The 22,556-nt window shown below is 36.5% G+C and overlaps 8 protein-coding genes across 8 annotated transcripts; 6 read left to right on the top strand and 2 right to left on the bottom strand.

Annotated features, from left to right (window-relative positions):
• Positions 1 to 4: 4 nt before the first annotated feature.
• Positions 5 to 2,125, top strand: TMN3 (Tmn3p; the record flags this gene model as incomplete). Its single annotated transcript, XM_056221961.1, has 1 exon — positions 5 to 2,125. The coding sequence occupies one exon, from the start codon at positions 5 to 7 to the stop codon at positions 2,123 to 2,125; it is 2,121 nt and encodes a 706-aa protein (XP_056081700.1).
• Positions 2,126 to 2,276: 151 nt separating this feature from the next.
• On the bottom strand, positions 2,277 to 2,831 carry LSM4 (U6 snRNA complex subunit LSM4; the record flags this gene model as incomplete). The annotated part of the gene is made up of 1 exon (XM_056221960.1): positions 2,277 to 2,831. One exon carries the CDS (start codon positions 2,829 to 2,831, stop codon positions 2,277 to 2,279), a length of 555 nt encoding a protein of 184 aa, XP_056081699.1.
• A 1,363-nt stretch (positions 2,832 to 4,194) lies between these two features.
• On the top strand, positions 4,195 to 7,455 carry SWI4 (SBF complex DNA-binding subunit SWI4; the record flags this gene model as incomplete). Its single annotated transcript, XM_056221959.1, has 1 exon — positions 4,195 to 7,455. The coding sequence occupies one exon, from the start codon at positions 4,195 to 4,197 to the stop codon at positions 7,453 to 7,455; it is 3,261 nt and encodes a 1,086-aa protein (XP_056081698.1).
• A 461-nt stretch (positions 7,456 to 7,916) lies between these two features.
• Positions 7,917 to 11,258, top strand: KAP123 (karyopherin KAP123; the record flags this gene model as incomplete). The annotated part of the gene is made up of 1 exon (XM_056221958.1): positions 7,917 to 11,258. The coding sequence occupies one exon, from the start codon at positions 7,917 to 7,919 to the stop codon at positions 11,256 to 11,258; it is 3,342 nt and encodes a 1,113-aa protein (XP_056081697.1).
• A 1,115-nt stretch (positions 11,259 to 12,373) lies between these two features.
• Positions 12,374 to 14,758, top strand: SMKI05G1920 (LisH domain-containing protein; the record flags this gene model as incomplete). Its single annotated transcript, XM_056221957.1, has 1 exon — positions 12,374 to 14,758. One exon carries the CDS (start codon positions 12,374 to 12,376, stop codon positions 14,756 to 14,758), a length of 2,385 nt encoding a protein of 794 aa, XP_056081696.1.
• Positions 14,759 to 15,418: 660 nt separating this feature from the next.
• GLE2 (RNA export factor GLE2) lies at positions 15,419 to 16,516 on the top strand (the record flags this gene model as incomplete). The annotated part of the gene is made up of 1 exon (XM_056221956.1): positions 15,419 to 16,516. The coding sequence occupies one exon, from the start codon at positions 15,419 to 15,421 to the stop codon at positions 16,514 to 16,516; it is 1,098 nt and encodes a 365-aa protein (XP_056081695.1).
• Positions 16,517 to 16,734: 218 nt separating this feature from the next.
• Positions 16,735 to 17,670, bottom strand: MAM1 (Mam1p; the record flags this gene model as incomplete). Its single annotated transcript, XM_056221955.1, has 1 exon — positions 16,735 to 17,670. One exon carries the CDS (start codon positions 17,668 to 17,670, stop codon positions 16,735 to 16,737), a length of 936 nt encoding a protein of 311 aa, XP_056081694.1.
• Positions 17,671 to 17,990: 320 nt separating this feature from the next.
• NUP157 (Nup157p) lies at positions 17,991 to 22,157 on the top strand (the record flags this gene model as incomplete). The annotated part of the gene is made up of 1 exon (XM_056221954.1): positions 17,991 to 22,157. The coding sequence occupies one exon, from the start codon at positions 17,991 to 17,993 to the stop codon at positions 22,155 to 22,157; it is 4,167 nt and encodes a 1,388-aa protein (XP_056081693.1).
• Between the last annotated feature and the right edge of the window lie 399 nt (positions 22,158 to 22,556).

Below are 22,556 nucleotides of genomic sequence, written 5' to 3'. Positions count from 1 at the left end.
AAAAATGAGAGTAAGACCAAAAAGATGGATCATAACACTCATGGCAGTAGTGGTCGTGGTGCTCATCTTTAAAAACCAGTTCAATTCATTCCAAACGCGACAGCAGGGGCAGAACTCCATCATCTACTCCAGCCAAAGCAATCTTTACGATGGGTGGATAACACCAAACTTCTATAAAAATGGTGATCCCTTGGAGTTGATCGTGAATAAGGTAGAATCTGACTTGACACAATTACCATACGCGTATTATGACTTGCCCTTTACTTGTCCTCCTACTATGCATAAAACACCACTTCACTTATCTCTGAATGAGATAATTAGAGGAGATAGGAAATGGGAAAGTGATTATAAACTCACTTTTGGTGAAGACAATCCATGTGAGGTGTTATGTGCGAGAAAAACTACTAAAGAGGGAATGCAAACATTGGACAAACTAATCAGGGAGGGGTACGTTGTACAATGGTTAATTGATGACGAATTGCCAGCTGCCACTACTTTTATCTCCACAACAGATCATAAAAAATACTACGCATCTGGGTTTCCCTTGGGTTTCATGGACCCTGATACTGGCAAAACCTATCTGCATAACCATGTAATGCTGGTGATTCGTTTTCATTCCGGTGATAATGGCAAAAATACCATAGTTGGTTTTGAAGTATATCCAAGGTCTGTATCAGATTATCATTGTCCTGGGGCATCAAAGACTTACGAACAATACGAAATAACCATTCCTGAGGATGAAAATGAGCTGACCTATCTGCCATTCACTTACTCTGTTTATTGGAGGGAAGAATTTGAAGTTGACTGGAACCATAGATGGGACTATTTCTTGAACTCAGGTGAATTGTCTGATGAACAGAGTAGCCAATTTCATTGGATGAGTTTTGCCAACTCAGTGATTATTGTATTGTCCATTTCACTAATCACGCTTATTATTTACATAGGAGTCATGCACACAGATAAAAATAATCCTCATTCTAATAAATTTATGATAAATATAGAGGGAATTGGAGCAGAGGATGTCCTGAACAATGACAAGTATAGTAAAAACTCTGTTTACATGGTGGCTAAAGATTGGATACAGAATGGTAAGCCAGATCTGTTTAGTTTGAAAGGTTTGATAGTTCTGGTCTCATTTGGAGTGCAATTTTTATTTACTGTAATCGGGTCTTTGACGATATCATGTTCGATGAACAAGTTGCATAATGTAAGAAACAGTGTGCTCACCATGGCAATATTGTGTTTTGTAATCGGTGCATTCATGGCATCCTTCGTTGGGACAAGGCTTAGTATAGTATCAAAAACAAGAAGATTCAATGCCAATTACTTTGGCGATAACAAAAACTTTAAATGCCGTGAGAAGTTTAGTCCCATATTTGCAATAATTTGTGGGTCCAGTTTACCTGGTATGATAATGATAAGTACATTTTTGTTGAATAGCATTGTCTGGGCACACGATTCTACTAATGCATTACCATTTAAAACTATCGTATTTTTCATTAGCGTCTATTTTATTGTCTGTATACCGTTAAGTTTGTTTGGGGGTATCGTGGCCAATAATATACCCTTGCCTCAATATTGGTTGAGTGGGATTACTATAGATGAAAGCGATAGTAAAAACAATAAATTATTCCTACCTAAATCACCGAACAAGTTCAACCCTTTGGTTAACTGCGGCATTTATTTGTGTGGTGTTTTTCCCCTGCTCGTAATCTATGTGGAGATGCAGTACGTTTATAAGTCCCTTTGGTTAGAGAAGACTACGTTTTATTATTTTTATGGATTTCTGTTTTTGAGCATTATACTATTATGCGTGCTTACTATGGAGATATCAGTCATTGGAAGTTATTTATTAATGAGATTTTGCTTCGAAGACAAGGTAGTCCGTAACAATTGGAGATGGAAATGTTTCGAGATGGGATTTAGTGGTGGAGTGTATATGGAATTATACTCACTGTATTACATTTTCGCAGTACTCAACATCCATGGGTTTTCGTCCATCTTAATTTCAATATGTTATAGTTTGCTCTTCAACATAATGTGCGGTTTAGGGCTTGGCGCACTGAGTTACTTAACGGCTTCGTGGTTCATAAATAAAATCTACCACGTTAAAGTCAATATATAAACCGAAGGAAAGTTCACTAATCAGATACAATCAAAAGAGTAAAAAGGAATTTTCCTAAAAAAAAAGCGGTAATTAACATTCACACACACACGAGTACATATATATCAATATATCTACGTATGTACTTCATTTATTATAATACAAAATTTGTTTAAAATTCGACTTTTTGTGGAGAAGAACTGTTAAAGTGGTGTTGAACGGAACCACCCAAGCCATTATTCATATTCTGGCTGTTAATACTATTGTTGTTATTATTATTGTTACTGTTGCTATTGTTGTACTGGCGATTCTGAGAGTATGGACGGCGGTTACTGTTGTTGTTATTATTACTTCTTCTGTTATAATTGCCTCTATTGTTATTTGAATCTCTATTGTTGTAATACCTTTTATGGCCAGGCCCATTACTGTTAGAGTTGTTGTTAGAATTAATTTGCTGCTTCACTTTATCGATTATATTATCCTGCAATTTGATAAATTTGATGAAGGTCCCTCTGACATAAATTTCATTCAATCTTACAGCCTTGCTGCTATCAGCATTGCCGTCGGAATTGATTGTACTTTCTTCACTATATTCGGTTACATTAGATAGAGTCAAATTCATCCAGTTATCTACATTCGTCAATGTCCCTTCTATGATTTCACCGTTTTTCAACTCTATTTGCATCTGTTGTCCCTTTGCATTTGTCAAAAGGTATAAGGGTAGCATTAAGAAAAAGTACTTTATTGAATAATTCTGCGTTTGTTTCAAGGATTTCTAGATAAAATCTCAAATACCAAATGAGAAATCTGTTTCTGCAATTTTTCTTTACTGGTACTGCTTCAATAAAAGGTCTGTACCATGGGGGAACAACCAATGCTATTACCATTCTACCAAAAAAAGTTGCCAGAACTGATCGTAATTACAAATCCGTAAAACATGATTTTTATATTTATCATAGTCACGTGACAATCTTTTATGATATTCGTAGATAGTGACTACGTTAAATCGTGGGCGCAACAACGCAGAATTCGATTTTAATCTAGTACATTAGAAAGGAAAGGCGGCTAAAAGAAAGTACCACTTGAAACTCATAAGAGAAACCTTACCTACCACCTAGAAGATCTTTATTTTGTCTGCTGGAGATGATTATTTGACTAATATAAATAAAGGTTTGGTCGGTTGCAATGTCCATTACACACATAAAGTCTAAAAGAATATGCTAGATTTAGTGAAGTGACATCAATACAAGTGGATAAAAAAATTGCAGTTAGTTTGTATTCATAAGTAGTGGAAGAGATTAAAACTTATTTTAAGAAGGGAATGATGAACACTTTGTTGAGAGTAGACCATGGTACGAATTTTAAATGATTGTTGTTTTCGCTTATGAAGAGCTTAGGTCATTCAGTGCCATATATTAATGATTAAAACCGTTTGGTAAAGAGCTGGTAAAAATTTCATGTATAAGCTTAGTTTACTACTTCGCATACCCTGAAATAGCTAGTCTTTGGAGTGCTTCTAGCTTTCTTACGGGTATATTTATCCTCGGCGGCTAAATCACTACATTATATTGTTACCCGCGCTTCTTAAATGACGCGTCACTTCCACGTCGCGTAAAGTTATTATTTCCAACTCCCCGCCTGCTTATTTCCCCTTCGGGAAATAGTAGTTAGCCTAAAAAAAAAGAGGAACAAGGAATCAGAAGCACGTCAATGTGAAAAACGCACAAAAGATATTATAGATATTGTCATCTTTTAACGTTGCTCTAATACATCAAAAAAATTGACTGATATTCTCTGCTGAATTAATTGAACCCTTTTTTTTGGAGCAAGAAAAATAATTCTTTAGTGCTTTGTTTTTTTCACCATTAATTATTGTTGGAGCAAGATCCTATCTAGCATTGTTAGTCACTTTTCCAACGCTTCTTCTTCCATTTGCCCTTTGAAGAATAAGGCCTATCATTCCACTTTTTTTTTGATATAGTTTCAGCAAATAGATTGCCCTTTATTATAAAATTCTCGTTTCTTTTCTCTTCTCATTTACATTCTGTTCCATTTATATTGTTCTAACAGGTTGATTTATTCGAGAAATTATGCCCTTTGATGCTTTAATATCGAGTCAAAAAGATAATGCCAATCACCAGAACATAACACCAATATCAAAATCTGTCCTATTGGCGCCTCATTCAAACCATCCAGTAATTGAAATAGCTACGTACTCAGAAACCGATGTATACGAATGCTACATACGTGGGTTTGAAACTAAAATAGTTATGAGAAGAACTAAGGATGATTGGATCAACATTACTCAAGTATTCAAAATTGCTCAATTCTCGAAGACAAAAAGAACTAAAATACTGGAAAAGGAATCAAATGATATGCAGCATGAAAAAGTTCAAGGTGGCTATGGTAGGTTTCAAGGTACCTGGATTCCATTGGATTCGGCAAAGTTTTTGGTCAATAAGTATGAAATAATTGACCCCGTAGTTAACTCTATATTAACTTTCCAGTTCGACCCCAACAATCCTCCACCAAAGAGAAGTAAAAATAGTATATTGAGGAAGACCTCACCAGGAACCAAGATAACGTCACCCTCAAGCTACAATAAAACTCCCAAAAAAAAGAACAATAATTCATCGACATCAGCTACTACTACAACTATAAACAAGAAGGGCAAGAAAAATGTGTCGATAACCCAGCCAAATCCAAGTCCTTTACAAAACCTTGTTTTCCAAACTCCTCAACAGTTTCAAGCAAATTCATCGATAAATATAATGAACAATAACGATAGCCATGCAACGATGAGCTTCAACAATGATACAAGACACAACTTAATAAATAATATTACAAACAACAACAGTAACCAATCGACCATTATCCAACAACAGAAATCTATCCATGAAAACTCTTTCAGTAATAATTATTCGGCGACTCAGAAACCTTTACAGTTTTTCCCTATTCCCACAAATTTACAAAACAAGAATATTATTCAGAACAATCCTAATAGTAATGACAGTAATAGCTATAGCCATAACATTGACAATGTCATTGGTGGCAATAGTAATAACAACAATTTGATCATAGTTCCCGATGGCCCTATGCAAAGCCAGCAACAACATCATGAATATATGACGAATAATTTCAATAATTCCATAATGGAATCCCATACAATTGGTAATAGTAAAAAAAAGAGGAAAAAACTGAACAACTCTAATGACCAACAATTTTACATCCAGCAAGAAAAAATACAAAGACATTTCAAATTAATGAAACAACCTCTACTATGGCAATCATTTCAAAACCCAAATGATCATCATAATGAGTACTGTGATAACAATAGTAATAACAACAATAACAGCAACACATTGGTTTCCAATGGCTCCTCCATTGAAGTTTTTTCATCGAACGAAAACGATAACAGTATGAATATATCTTCGCGATCTATGACGCCATTCAGCGCGGGAAATTCCTCATCTCAAAACAAATTGCAAAACAAAATGACAGACCAAGAATACAAGCAAACAATATTGACAATATTATCATCGGAAAGATCTTCTGATGTTGATCAAGCGTTGTTGGCGACTCTGTATCCAGCGCCAAAGAATTTTAACATAAATTTTGAAATCGATGACCAAGGACACACTCCATTACACTGGGCTACGGCTATGGCAAATATTCCTCTGATAAAGATGCTAATAACATTAAATGCTAATGCGTTACAGTGTAATAAACTAGGTTTCAATTGCATTACAAAATCGATTTTTTATAACAATTGTTATAAGGAGAATGCTTTCGATGAAATAATATCTATCTTAAAAATATGTCTTATAACTCCGGACTCAAATGGAAGATTGCCATTTCATTATTTAATTGAACTGAGCGTTAATAAGTCCAAAAATCCGATGATAATAAAATCTTATATGGATTCGATAATATTGAGCTTGGGCCAGCAGGACTACAATCTATTGAAGATATGCTTGAATTATCAAGATAATATAGGGAATACCCCGTTACATCTTTCTGCCTTGAATCTGAACTTCGAAGTTTATAATAGATTGGTATACCTTGGTGCATCAACGGATATTCTCAATCTAGATAATGAGTCACCTGCGTCAGTAATGAATAAGTATAATACTTCAGCCAGTGGGTCTAACAATAACGACACCAAAATGGATCGGAAAGTACTTCAAACTCTTCCTCAGAAGCATCACTACAAGCAACAGCAACAGCAACAGCAACAGCGGCCCCAAAACAACGTCAAAATCCCGAAAATTATAAAAACTCAACATCATGATAAAGAAAAATCTCCAGATGTCAATTTAACTAAACCAGATTCAGAAGTAAATGAAAGTCAATACCTGCATTCTAACCAACCAAACTCTACAAACATGAACACTATAATGGATGACTTATCCAATATCAATTCATTTGTTACGTCATCTGTCATTAAAGATATAAAGTCGACACCGTCCAAAATTTTAGAAAACTCACCTATTTTATATGGAAGAAGATCACAATCAACATCAGATGACAAAGAAAATACTAGGAATCATGAGGATCGAGACGAAAGGAAAAATGTTTCCTTAAATAAAGAAAAGAATAGCATGCCATTATTAGAATCACCCTCTACTTTATTGCCAATACAGATGTCTCCATTAAGAAAATATTCAAAGCCTCTTTCACAGCAGATTGACGTGTTAAATACAAAAGTCTCTTCAATGCAAAAAAAGATGGGCGAGGAAATCAAACATCTGGATGACCAAGTAATTGAAACAGAATCTTCTATTTCTAATACAAAGAAACGATTAATTACAATAGCGCACCAAATAGAGGAGGCATTTGATTCAGTATCGAACAAAAATTCCATAACTTCAATATCAGAATTACAAACAAGGATTAAAGAAACGTCCTCAAAGTTGAACTCTGGAAAGCAGAATTTTATCCAAAGCTTGGAAAAGTCTCAAGCTTTAAAACTTGCAACAATTGTCCAGGATGAGGAATCAAAAGTTGATACAGATCTCAACTCAAGGTCACACTCAGAAAAGCATGAAAATAAGGAGCCAACTCCATCCCTGAAATCAAACTCCTCTTCTCCTGATAATTCTAAAGCGGACACCAAATTGGCTAATGATATACAGGATTCTTATGATAAAAATGAGACGTTAAGGCTAGCAACTGAACTAACGATTTTGCAGTTCAAAAGAAGGATGAAAACATTAGAAATAAGCGAAGCAAGGAGTAAGATCAATTCATCTGTTAAGTTAGATAAATATAGAAACTTGATTGGTATCACTATTGAGAATATTGATTCAAAACTGGACGATATTGAAAAGGATTTGAGGGCAAATGCATAAATTTTAATTTCACGATGTACCAATATTTTTTTACTATATTATCAAAATTTTTAATATTTTCTGTAATAATTTTTGCACATATTTCCTTGGTTGTTTCACTACATCTGAGCTTTCAGTGTATGCAATTGATTCTTTGATTTACTATATACTGTAACTTTATGTCGACCCTTATTAATGAATCGGATTATCTTTCGCTACGATTGTGATCACCTTTTCGTATATCATGATGAAATGAAAAGCGCGATGAGATGAGGTTGAAAAAAAAAATTAAAAAAGAAACATCTACTTATCCATAGAGTCTCCATCTGTTGTCAGCCTTGATATATATCTTTTAGCTAGCAAAAGGAAATAGACAAGACCCCACAAGGATCCTTCTTCTCGTTTCTGTATATTACCAAAATCCTACTGTAGGAGCATAAAACAGAGGGACAAAAAGCAATTTTTTAATATCTAATAGAACAATGGATCAACAATTTCTAAGTCAACTTGAACAGACTTTGCACGCTATTACTTCTGGTGTAGGTTTGAAAGAGGCCACAAAAACCTTGCAATCTCAATTTTACACCCAGCCTACAACTTTGCCAGCTTTGATTCACATTTTGCAGAATGGATCGAATGACTCGTTGAAACAATTAGCAGGTGTTGAAGCTAGAAAGTTGGTTTCCAAGCATTGGAATTCCATTGATGAATCCACTAGAGCCTCCATCAAAACTTCTCTTCTACAAACCGCGTTTAGTGAACCAAAAGAAAATGTACGTCATTCTAATGCTCGAGTAATCGCTTCTATTGGTACTGAAGAGTTGGACGGTAACAAATGGCCAGATCTAGTCCCTAACTTGATCCAAGCTGCTTCCGGTGAAGATATACAAACAAGACAAACTGCTATTTTTATTTTGTTTTCCTTGCTTGAAGATTTCACTTCTTCTCTAACTGGTTACGTTGATGACTTCTTGACTTTATTTTCCCAAACTATTAATGATCCTGCTTCTTTGGAAATTAGATCATTATCTGCCCAAGCTTTAAATCACGTCTCTGCTTTGATTGAAGAACAAGAAACTATCAATCCTGTCCAAGCTCAAAAATTTGCTGCTTCCATTCCTTCTGTTGTCAACGTTCTAGATGCCGTTATCAAGGCCGATGACACTATGAACGCCAAACTGATCTTTAACTGTCTAAATGATTTCCTGTTATTGGACTCTCAATTAACCGGCAACTTCATTGTTGATCTTATCAAACTTTCTCTACAAATTGCCGTTAACAATGAAATTGATGAAGATGTTAGAGTTTTTGCTCTCCAGTTTATCATTTCTTCATTGTCTTACAGAAAATCAAAGGTTTCTCAAAGCAAATTGGGCCCAGAAATTACTATGGCTGCGTTGAAGGTTGCTTGTGAAGAAATTGATGTGGACGATGAGTTAAATAACGAAGACGAAACAGGGGAAAATGAGGAAAACACTCCTTCTTCTTCTGCTATCAGACTGTTAGCTTTTGCTTCCTCCGAACTACCACCATCCCAAGTTGCATCCGTTATTGTTGAACACATTCCAGCTATGTTACAATCTGCAAATGTTTTCGAAAGAAGAGCCATCCTTTTGGCTATCTCTGTTGCTGTGACTGGTTCTCCAGACTATATTTTGTCTCAGTTTGACAAAATTATTCCCGCCACTATTAATGGTTTAAAGGATGCTGAACCGGTTGTTAAATTAGCTGCTTTAAAGTGTATTCATCAATTAACAACTGATCTACAAGATGAAGTAGCCAAGTTCCACGAAGAATATCTACCATTGATCATTGATATTATTGATTCTGCTAAAAACATTGTCATTTACAACTATGCAACTGTTGCTCTAGACGGTCTGCTTGAATTTATCGCATATGATGCTATTGCCAAGTATTTGGATCCTTTGATGAACAAATTATTTTATATGTTGGAAAGTAATGAATCGTCTAAGTTGAGATGTGCTGTTGTTTCTGCAATTGGTTCTGCTGCTTTTGCAGCTGGTTCCGCTTTCATTCCATACTTCAAAACCAGTGTTCACTATTTGGAGAAATTTATTCAAAATTGTTCCCAGATTGAAGGTATGAGTGAAGATGATATTGAATTAAGAGCTAACACTTTTGAGAATATTTCTACCATGGCTAGAGCCGTTAGGTCGGATGCTTTTGCTGAATTTGCCGAGCCTTTAGTAAATTCTGCCTACGAGGCCATCAAGACAGATTCTGCTAGGTTGAGAGAATCTGGTTATGCATTCATTGCGAACTTGGCTAAAGTTTACGGTGAGAATTTTGCTCCGTTCTTGAAAACCATTTTACCAGAAATCTTTAAAACATTGGAATTAGATGAGTACCAATTCAACTTTGACGGTGATGCAGAAGACTTAGCTGCCTTTGCAGATTCTGCTAATGAAGAAGAACTACAGAATAAATTCACTGTGAACACCGGTATTTCCTATGAAAAGGAAGTTGCCTCTGCAGCATTGTCTGAATTAGCACTGGGTACTAAAGAACATTTCTTGCCATACGTTGAACAATCTTTAAAAGTTTTGAATGAACAAGTTGATGAGTCTTACGGTTTAAGAGAAACTGCTTTAAATACTATTTGGAATGTTGTTAAATCTGTCCTATTGGCTTCTAAAGTGGCACCAGAAAGCTATCCAAAAGGCATTCCAGCTTCTTCATATGTAAATGCCGATGTTCTAGCCGTCATTCAAGCTGCCAGGGAAACTTCCATGGGTAATTTGAGTGATGAATTTGAAACTTCAATGGTTATTACTGTTATGGAGGATTTTGCCAATATGATCAAACAATTTGGTGCAATTATAATCATGGATAACGGCGACTCTTCCATGTTAGAAGCTTTGTGTTTGCAGGTTTTAAGTGTCTTGAAAGGTACACATACTTGTCAAACCATTGACATTGAAGAAGACGTTCCAAGAGATGAGGAATTAGACGCTTCTGAAACTGAAGCCACCTTGCAAGATGTTGCCTTAGAAGTACTTGTCAGTTTATCTCAAGCTTTAGCTGGTGATTTTGCCAAGGTTTTCGATAACTTCAGACCAGTTGTTTTCGCATTGTTCCAATCTAAATCTAAGAACAAGAGATCCTCCGCCGTTGGTGCAGCCTCTGAATTAGCTTTGGGCATGAAAGAACAAAATCCTTTTGTTCATGAAATGCTAGAAGCTTTAGTTATAAGATTGACCAGCGATAAGTCTTTAGAAGTTAGAGGTAATGCTGCTTACGGTGTTGGCCTATTATGCGAATATGCGTCTATGGACATAACAGCCGTCTATGAACCTGTTTTGAAGGCCCTTTACGAGTTACTAAACGCTGCTGACCAAAAGGCTTTGGCAGCTGAAGATGACGAAGCCACCAGAGAGATTATTGACAGGGCCTATGCTAATGCTAGCGGATGTGTGGCTAGAATGGCTTTGAAAAATAGTGCCTTAGTCCCACTAGAACAAACTGTTCCAGCATTATTAGCACATTTGCCACTGCACACTGGTTTTGAAGAATACAATCCAATTTTTGAGTTGATAATGAAATTATACCAGGAAAACAGCCCTGTTGTCACAAATGAAACTCCAAGAATTATTGAGATTTTCAGTGCTGTATTTACTAAAGAGAACGATAGAATCAAATTAGAAAAGGAATCTACTTTAGGTAGAGAAGAAAATATGGAAAGATTGAAGCAATTCCAAACGGAAGAAATGAAGCTTAAGGTCATTGAATTATTAAAATACCTGAACACCACTTATAACGGAATCGTTGCTCAAAATCCAGTTTTATCTGCCGTAATTGCGTGATTTTTTATAAAGTTTTTTTATTCTCTCATGCTCGATAAACAGCCTTTATATATAACAACACCTTCATTATTTTTACTTTCTATAAGAAAAACAGTATGTAAATTTACTTTCCCCTTAATCTTATGCTCCTTCCCTTATATGTTGTCAATTTTTACGTATGTACTCCCACAGAATATATTGTATGTAGGACTTATATATCGTATAGAAGTTCTTGGAGTTTCGTCCTGTCAAGTTGATCGCCGCTCCACAAGGCGCCGATCAACCTAGCGATGATTCTCTTGGCGTCAATTTTGAAAGAGAGAACTTTAATGTATCTGCAAATTACTTCTTCAAGGTCATTTGACAGATATATGTCTCGTTAACATTTGTTAGGATAGTAATTATCGAGCCTTATGGCAGTCTTCTCATAAATTAATGCAAGTTTAGGTCATCTTGAGCTTATTTTCAGTGGAAGTGTCACCGCACGCTGCAAGAGTGTATTTTAATCCAGTAAAAATATGAGTCGCTTGTCAGTATACAGTACATAATATATTCAAGGTTCGCCGCATGTTTTATCTCTTCTGGCACATTCTTGTGATAAGAATGTGCTTTTATATTTCATGTTTCTAATTGTAATGCTGGTTCTAGTAATATATCCAAAACAGAAAATACCTTGAACAAACCGTTCCTGGGGCAAAACAATAGGACTTGAACATGTAGGCAGAAGTGTGCTCACGTTAGCATACATGCATGGCCAATAATGGATGCAACAGGGACCAAAACCAATTGGACAGGGTCCATTGTGGTTACCAACGAGTGTATAATGCATAAGATTGCGCCTTGTCGGCTTCGGACTCTTTTACGAGGGTCCGAAAGAGCGTGGGAAGACAACGAAGAAAGAATGGGATCACGATGGAGCCGTAGAGGACTGGCTCGAAACCAATTCTGATAAGATTTACTGAATATAAACCAAAAGAGTAACCAAATTTTGCTCCTGTTCAAGTGCTTTTGTTTTGATACGATTTTGGTTGCCGGATACACGGTGATTTGACGATTGTAAGTCATAGAAGCTATAAAAAAATAAACACGAAGACGTTCATAGACATAGTTGAAGAGGAAACGAATTCCGTGGTAGAATGAATTACAAAGTGAGTAGTTCATATCCAGATTCAATTCCTTCCGCGGAGCAACCATACGTAGCAAGTCAATATAAACAGGATTTGCAGAGTAATATTTCAATGGCGACGAATAATGCTCAGCAGCGACAACAGCAGCAGCAGCAGTGGATAAAGCAGCCAGCGGTAGAGAATCCCGATATGAAAGAAAAAATAAATTGCAAGAAAGCTCTTAATGAGTACATACTTGACTTTCTGACAAAATCATCTTTGAAAAGTACAGCAGCTGCCTTTGCTCAAGATGCGCAGCTAGATAGAGACATTGACCACGAACCAGAGGATGGGCCCACTTCTAAGGAAAATACTGGTAGTCAGAGTCCGCTGACTAAAGTAGTAGATACACCTCAAGGTTTTTTGTATGAATGGTGGCAAATATTTTGGGATATCTTCAACACCAGTTCTTCCAGAGGCGGCTCGGAATTCGCCCAGCAATATTACCAACTTGTTCTGCAGGAGCAAAGGCAAGAACAAATATATAGGAGCTTGGCTGTTCATGCGGCAAGACTACAACACGATGCAGAACGAAGAGGAGAATACACAAACGAGGACATAGATCCCATGCACCTGGCTGCCATGATGCTAGGAAATCCCATGCCTAGTCCGGTTCCAATGCAAAATGTTAACATGAACCCGATACCGATTCAGATGGTTGGTAATCCTATGGTTAATAACTTTTCCATTCCACCATACAATAATGCAAACCCCACGACCGGAGCAGCAACAGTGCCTACCACAGCGCCGCCTTCCGGCGATTTTACGAATGTAGCGCCAACCCAGAATCGAAGTCAAAACGTTACTGGCTGGCCAGTCTATAACTATCCAATGCAACCCACTGCCGAAAATCTAGTGGGAAACCCGTGTAACAGTAATACAACAAACAATACAATTAATAATAAATCTCCAGTGAACCAACCTAAAAATCTAAAAACCATGCATTCAACTGATAAACCAAATAATGTGGTGACTTCAAAATCTATAAGAAGTAGGTCTGCAACCTCTAAAGCTAAGGGCAAAGCAACTATTGGTCCAGCGAGTAAGAAACGGAAAAAAAACAATACAGCAACAACTTCTGCTGGATCAACGAACGCTGGATCTCCGAATATAACCACTCCTGGCTCCACAACAAGTGAGCCTGCTATGGTGAACTCGAGACTGAATAAGACACCAAGGTGCGATATTGCTACGAACTACCGTAATCAAGCAATAATATATGGAGAGGAAGATATTTATTCCAATGTCAAGTCCAGTCCTTCATTGGATGCAGCTTCTCCTTCCACCGCAATCACTAAACAGCCCACAAAGATAAGGAAAAACACCAAGAAAGCATTGACGTCAGCTTTTCCTGTAGAGTCAGCAAATAAAAGCAGCAGTGGCAGCGGAGTGGTAGGTAAGAAGCGCGGTTCTCTAAATACTAGAGTCTCAAGGAGAAAATCTACCCCGTCCGTTATTTTGAATGTAGATTCCACTAAAGATGAAAATAATATGCTAAGAACGTTATCGAATACTACCACCCCGAATATGCATTCAGCTCCACCTCCCAAAACTATCAACCCTTTACCCTTCTCTGCTATAAACTTGGGAAGTTTTAACAAACCAGCTGTATCCAGTCCATTATCCTCGGTGACTGAGAGTTGTTTTGATCCAGAAAGTGCTAAAATTGTGACAAAGGGTGGACCCAAACGAGCAGTAAACTCGAAAGTGACAGCATCATCTCCCTTAAACATAGCAACACCACCTTCTGGTGACACTCAGAAACAAAAAAATCCCAAGGTCGCAGGAAATGTGATCATTAAGCCGCCACACGGGTTCTCGACCACAAATTTAAACATCACATTAAAGAGCTCTAAAATTATAACATCACAGAATAATACGGTATCGCAAGAATTACCGCCAGGAGGACATCCGCCAGAAGTACACGCAGGTAATGATTTAAGATCTAACAAAGGCATACGTAACGCATTATCTACTCCAGAGGAAACTAAACCACCGAGTAGTACCAACCAAACATACGATTTTGAAGTCTCAAAAAATTCAAATTCTTTACCCTTTCCTAATCAAGCTTACCCCTCCAATAATAGAACGCCGAACGAAAATTTAAACGTTGATGATGAAAATTCTGCATCTATAAATAACGGTGATGGCGATAGCGCGTTGGTTCAGCCTGTATCCAATGTTGAGACAGCGTTGGATCCTCAGCGAACCAGTACTGGTGAACATCAGAATCCACAGTCTCAGAGCATGAAGTTTGGAAATATTGGAGTGATTGAAGATCAAGGACCGGATTATGATCTTAATTTACTAGATACGAATGAAAATGACTTCAATTTTATCAATTGGGAGGGTTGAAGTCGCGTTATTGATAAGATAATAGAAAAGTATTAACTCTTCAAAAAGAAAACACTGCAAAAGAAAAGAGAGGGACAAACTTTGTGTCTGGAGTTCCGTTTAATTATGAGATTGAGCTATGTTCTATGAGCCGTAATATATATTTGCGTGAACGGAATTGTATATTCTACTCTCATATTTTTGTTTTCTTCCTTGGTAGAATATAGTGGTTGATTTTTAAATAAGATATTGTACTTATAAAAAAGAACATTTAAGCCATTAAATACAGATCTGCCTTTTAATAGCTGTACATTACTGCCTATTGTAACATGATGGTGAAATAGCTTGTAATGATACCATGATCATGATTTACGATGACCATCTCTTTTTTTTATATTGCTTTTCTACAACTTTTAACATTGAAATTTCATATGATAATTGTAGGGCTTTTAGTAAAATATACATATTTTATCTTATAAATACTTTTACATGATGAAAAGTAACCGTACGTTTTATCAAGTCTATATAAGGGTTTTACTTTGATAAATACTCCAGTACTATAATTGGGTGAGTTGGCCATAGCGAGCACCTCGGTACATTCAATTGGAATCGAAAATCAAAAACCTTGATTTTGTATACACAATAAAATAAAGAAAGTAGTAAGAGGGGAAGTAAAGAAGCATGTCTTTTTTTAATCGAACAAATACAACTTCCACTTTAGGAACGAGTACTGCAATGGCTAACGAAAAGGATTTGGCCAATGACATTGTCATCAATAGTCCAGCAGAGGACTCAATATCGGATATTGCGTTTTCACCGCAACAAGATCTTATGTTTAGTGTCAGCTCATGGGATGGTAAAGTACGTATTTGGGATGTCCAAAACGGTGTACCTCAAGGCAGAGCACAACATGAAAGCTCAAGTCCCGTTTTATGTACTAGGTGGTCGAATGATGGTACGAAGGTTGCTTCAGGCGGATGTGATAACGCCCTAAAGCTGTATGATGTTGCCAGTGGTCAAACACAGCAGATAGGGATGCATGCTGCACCAATAAAAGTACTACGGTATGTTCAATGTGGGCCATCGAACGCCGAGTGTATAGTGACGGGATCCTGGGATAAAACTATAAAATACTGGGACATGAGACAGCCCCAGCCGGTATCCACGGTAATGATGCCCGAAAGAGTTTATTCCATGGATAGTAGACAGTCTTTGTTAGTAGTAGCTACTGCTGAAAGACACATCGCTATTATCAATCTGGCAAATCCAACGACCATTTTTAAGGCAACCACATCTCCTTTGAAATGGCAAACACGATGTGTAGCATGTTATAATGAAGCAGATGGATATGCAATTGGTTCGGTAGAAGGCAGATGCTCCATAAGGTATATTGATGACGGCATGCAGAAAAAATCAGGTTTTTCGTTCAAATGCCATCGTCAAACCAATCCTAATAGGGCACCTGGCTCTAACGGTCAATCTCTTGTGTACCCTGTAAATAGTATAGCATTTCACCCGCTGTATGGTACTTTTGTTACGGCTGGTGGTGATGGCACGTTTAACTTCTGGGATAAGAACCAAAGGCATAGACTGAAAGGCTATCCTACTTTACAAGCATCTATTCCTGTGTGTAATTTCAATAGGAATGGTAGTGTATTTGCATACGCCCTAAGTTATGATTGGCATCAAGGTCATATGGGTAACAGACCAGATTACTCAAACGTCATTAGGCTTCATGCAACAAGTGATGAAGAAGTTAAGGAGAAAAAGAAAAGGTGAAATTTGGTCTTCGGATAGCTTCCGTGCCCAAGCACAATACTTTTGTAGTTTTTATATTTGCAATATGTAAATGATATACATGTTTAATGATACAGGCTCTTAGTATATTGTATGGAACCAGTCCACACCTCTTATAAACGGAAGAGAGTGATTGTTCTTCAGCCAATACAGTGCTCTATTGCCATTTTAACCCATTGTACATATGTATCCATCGCATCTTAATAATCTCGATCGCCATGTAGCTTCCTTTCTAATGCCCCTAGAATCTTCTTGTTTGCCTTCTTTTCGGAAACTATCTCCAAGGTCTTTTCTTCAGCTTTATTTTTCTTTCCACTTGGTGAGAAGTTAAATGGATTTTCAGATGTGGCACTTAAATCATTCAGAATCTTTCTGGCATCCAACTGAAAATCGCTAAATCCAATCTCATTCTCCCTTCTTATTAAGATGCTTTCGGGCAGAAGTCTTTCCTTTTGAAGATTGGTCTCTATAACGCTATCAATTTCAACTGTTAAGTCTCCAATATTTTCCTGTCCTTTCCATGGGCTGTGGTATTCAATAGTGTTGGGTATTAGTAATTGCTCTATTGGAAAATATTCATAGTACTTCTCTTGTTCCTTTAGAAGAATATTTTCCATTTTCCAGGACTTGTCAATAGCAGAGTACACGTATTTATTGTAACAACTAAGTCGGAGATTTTCATTCCAGTTTTCACTCATTTCCAATTCGAAAAGGAACCAAAGTCGCGAATACTTAATATCTTTTCTATTTTCCGTACTACAAAGACAATGGTCGCAGAAAATATTGTTAAGTTCTTTATCGAAAATTTTTTCCTGTAATTTCTTCAAATTACTTCTTGTTAAGCTTTTCTCTCCCCCCTCTTCATAGGCATTCTTTTGTATATCTTGCATATGTTTGTTCTGTTCTGGTGTATTATTGGTGGCGGTCCCTTTTGGGTTTTTCACACCACCTCTGTGATTGCTTACTGGCTGTAGTAAATTTATTTCTGCATTATCTTTCTTTAGATTTGATGGGAGGCCAATTTTACTTATATTTTTGTTTAAGAATCGAGAGTATTTTTCCAGCTTATTTGGAAACTTGAGATAACTGGCATTTCTCTCTGAAAGCGTTCTCTTACCATATCTTTTCTCTCTCATTCTTTTTTAGAAAGGTCCAAAAATGATCTTGAAGAAGAACTCTAATAATAAATTAATATAATCTAACTTTCTGTCACAGATTCTTTTCTAACTTATTCAAACTCTTGCTTTATTATCAGATTTGATCACTATTGTTGTATATAATTAGTGACACAAAATATTATTTGTTACCCGCTTTTTTTCAGAAACGATTTCTTAGAGAGTAATTCGTATTTGAGATTTGAATGGGTTTACAAGAAGTCGATCAAACAAATTGAAGAAAATTTTGCTTGCTAACAACTACTTTTTGTTTTACAGCTAAAGCTAGGACTACAATTACAATGTATTCAACTCCATTGAAAAAAAGAGTTGATTACGATCACGAAACTTTTACAGTTGCCAACTCCTTAGGACGAAATCGTTCACAGAATCAGTTAAGAGATGACCCTGACCAAGGTAAGCTCAATTTGTCAGGCAGTTCCTTCCAGACTAAGAAATCAACCAATAACAATATAATGAACAATTGTGGTGAAATGGGAAGCACTGTTGAATCAGAACTTCACGACGTAAATACGCACGTCAAAGTAAGTGGATTGGCTTCGTCTGAACCGTTGCAGTTGGCGAGTGAATTCGTTCAGGATTTGAACTTTAGAGACAAGAATACCCCGGTACTAGACAATGCAGACTACTGCAGAAAAGGTGTAGATTATAATTTCTCAGATGAAGTGGGTGGGTTAGGCGCATTTACCCCCTTTCAAAGACGACAGGTGATAAATATACCAGATGAAGTTCTATTAGAAGTTTCGAGCACAGAAATCAAGAGTGATATGGGTATATTCCCTGAATTGAACTTCTGTTGGATAACTTCTGATAATAAATTGATCTTGTGGAACATCAATAATAGTTCAGAATTCCACTGTATTGACGAAATCGAGCACACCATTTTGAAAGTGAAATTGGTCAAGCCTAGGCAAAAAACTTTTGTTTCTTCTGTTGAAAATCTATTGATAGTCGCGACCCTTTTTGATATATACATTTTGAAAATATCGTTTGATGACCTTACTCATGAGCTCAATATCTCTAACACAGGGCTAAAAGTGAACGCTACTGGACTTAATGTGTCTAATATAATTAACTATGAAAAAACTGGGCAAATTTTTTTTACTGGTTCAACTGATGGTGTCAATGTGTGGGAGTTACAATATAATTGCTCGGAGAATCTATTTAATAGCAAGTGTAACAAAATATGTCTAACAAAGTCAAGCTTAGCGAACTTGCTGCCTACAAGACTAATACCTAACGTGCCTGGAGGAAAGTTGATACAAAGAGTACTAGAAGGGGATGATGAAGTAGGAGAAGAGACTATATTACAGCTCGATCTTGACCAATCAAGAGGTATTTTGCATACATTGTCAACAAAATCAATCATCAGATCTTACCTAATAACTAATAATGGGCTAGAAAGCCCAGCCATGATTGACGCTCCTCATATCAGGCGTAGTATAAGCGCATTTGGTCTAAAGGATTCTCCTTTACTCACTAATCGGGCTTTCAAGATTGCTAAAATTGTTTCCATTTCAAAGTGGGAGAGCAATGATATGTTTTTGGCCGTTATAACTACTTCTGGCGTACGTTTATATCTTAAGGGCATCACTTCCAAGAGATCAATTGGTTCACTTAAATTAGACTTTTTAAAGTTACCCCCCACCTGTCTATTCAACTCCTTTGTGAAGAATGATTTTTCAACCGTCAATCACAGCCATTTATACTCAAAGGATAAGAGTTTAATTTCGGCACAAAAAGCCAGCTCAGTCTATATCAATACCTCTTACGCTAGTACTATTATATCGCCAGGTATATACTTCACTTCCGTGACTAAACCTAGTAATTTCGGAGAATTATCGAACGATAATGCTAGAAAAGATGGACAGGAAAAAAGAGAGGAACACAAACTTTATGTAAGTGCTCCAGACTATGGTCTATTAAAAAATTATGGTAAATATGTTGAAAATACGGTATTGCTCGATACGACAGATGAAATCAAAGAAATTGTTCCTTTGACCAGATGCTTTAACTATACATCTACTCCACAAGGTTATGCTAATGTTTTTGCCTCACAATACAACGTGGAGCCATTAAAAGTTGCTGTTTTAACGAGCAATGCCTTAGAGATATATTGCTATCGTACTCCTGATGAGGTTTTTGAAAGTTTGATTGAAAACCCCTTACCATTCATCCACAAATATGGTTTATCTGAGGCTTGCTCCACGGCACTGTATTTAGCTTGTAAGTTCAATAAATCAGAGTATGTTAAAGCAGGTGCATTGGCTTTCTTCTCCGCTGGTATACCTGGGGTGGTCGAAATAAAGCCGAAAGATTCTAGAGACAGTGGATGCTTGTTGCAAATTGCACAAAAGAAACTTGCTAAGTTCAGTGAAAGTGATGACATTGTGCTATCTCCCAGATTCTATGGGTCAGCACTGTTAATTACGAGACTCTTTAGCCAAATTTGGGAAGATAAGATATTCATCTTTAGAAAGGTTTCCAGGGCAGATAAATCCAATATGTTTGGCATTTCTATAACCAGACCACAAGTTGAGTATTACTTATCGTCAATATCTGTTTTGGCAGATTTCTTTAAGAATCATCATTCTTCTTTTGTATCATTTGTGGATCCAAAAAATAGCGATGCTATAACTGTATCTGATGCTGAATCTATTGCCATGAATTCTCTTATCTTACTGATAAATTCTATCAAGGATGCCCTTTCTCTACTAAATGTGTTCTATGAGGATATCGATACTTTCAAATCTCTGTTAAACACGCTTATGGGTGAAGGGGGGATTTACGACTCCAAAACTCGAGAATATTTTTTAAATCTTGAGTTCCATGATTTGTTCACACCCAACATAGAAACTAAACAAGTGATAAAGGAGATTTTGATAGAAATTGTTAATGCTAATATTGCAAACGGTGCACCTGCAGATTATATTATGAATGTTTTTAAAGAACGTTTCGGATCCTTCTGTCATGGTGCGGATATTTTATGTTATAGAGCAGGAGAGCATTTAGAAGCCGCACAGAAATTTGAAATAATAGATTCCAAAATATCAAGAAATCATTTAGACACCGCAATCGATTTTTATGAAAGGTGTGCAGAGAATATAAAGTTGGATGAATTAAGAAATATAGTGAATATGATGGTAAAACTTGATTATCAGCCTAGAACCGTTGAATTTCTACTTAAAGTTGCAGATAAAATTGATAAAGCAAATCAAGCACAAGAGTATGTTTCTGGAGGTTGCAAGATCGATGATCCCAGGAGAGTGTTCTACAATAAACGTGTTGATGTGTATAAAATAATATTCGACATCCTGAAAAGCGTTGATGACAATACATCTATTGAACAATCCGTCCCGGCGAAAAATATAGCGATTTCTTCGCCAGCGTTATCACTGAAGGAAAGTATTTATTCGGTGATAATTAACAGTAACAACAGACTCTTCCACTATTGCTTTTATGATTGGCTAGTCGCAAATAAAAGACAAGATGGCTTGTTACAATTAGATTCTCAATTTGTTTTACCATATTTGAAAGAGAGAGCAGAAAAATCATTAGAAATCAGTAATTTGTTGTGGCTGTACCTATCGAAAGAGGAATGTTTCTTCGAAGCGGCCGCTGTTCTATATGCTTTAGCTAGTTCTGATTTTGACTTGAAATTAAGCGAAAGGATCGAATGCCTGGCAAGAGCAAATGGATTTTGTGATAGCTCAACTTCATTTGATCAGAGGCCGGCGTTGGTCCAGCTGTCAGACAATATACATGAGCTCTTTGATATAGCTGCTATTCAGGATGACTTACTCAATTTGGTGCGAAGGGAAACAAGAATCAACGAAAATTACAAGAAGCAACTACTTTTAGAACTTAATGGAAAGGTTCTCCCATTATTCTATCTCTTCAATGACTATGCAGATCCATTAGAATATTATGAAATAAAACTAAAAATTTTCAGAGCTTCTCACTTTAACGATGAAAAAGTCATTCAGGAAGAATGGGATCGATTGATCGATAGCATAAAAAAAACTGCCTTGTTTGATGGGAAAGATGAAGGACAAGCATTTTTTTTCTCCGCAATTTCGAGCACCTTAATTCGAATTGGTAAAACAACTCACGATACGGACGTTATCTTCCCGGTTCATTTCTTAATCAATAAATTATTTGCATTGTTCCCCGCTACACCTTCAACTGCTGACGGATCTATCAGTTCAATATTTTTACTGGCGGGAATTTCTCATTTAAAGCTTTATTACATTCTGAAGGATATCATAAAAAACTCTGAGGAAAACATCGAAATGGCAAGGAAAGAAATAGTATGGTTGATCAAAGAATGGTACCAAAATGATCCGGAATTGCATAATTTTATTGCACCGGAACAAATTAAAAGATTAGAGAAATATGATCCGGATACAGATCCTATTCAGAGTTATGTGAATGACAGACAGTCATAATGGCATTAAATGAATTGGCTGTTTTGTATATTTATCCTATTTACAATAATTTTGTAGTTCCCTTCATATAAATAGGGGCACACATGATATATGTGCAGTGCGTTATAGCACATCAAACATGGCAAATAAAGAAAGGAGAACGATACTTGTTAGTCGATTAATACCCAAAGATAACGTTACTCCTACTATGCGCCTAAAAGTTGTAGTCTAAGTATAATACCTAAACGCGGTAGAACATAGAGTAGAAAGAATATCAATTATTTCCGTTTCCTGCCTGAGAAAAGAACAAAAAACATAACGCCAACCTGATAATCATTGCAGGTGAGAATATGTCTATACTGAGAAACTCATTTACTCTTGTGAGTATTGCAGGTCAAGATTCTCATTATCATAGCAACA

This window comes from Saccharomyces mikatae (genome assembly GCF_947241705.1).
Source record: "Saccharomyces mikatae IFO 1815 strain IFO1815 genome assembly, chromosome: 5".
Lineage (NCBI taxonomy): Eukaryota > Fungi > Ascomycota > Saccharomycetes > Saccharomycetales > Saccharomycetaceae > Saccharomyces > Saccharomyces mikatae.
The sequence above is the reverse complement of the archived record's forward strand: the minus strand, read 5'-3'. Positions and strand labels throughout refer to the sequence as shown.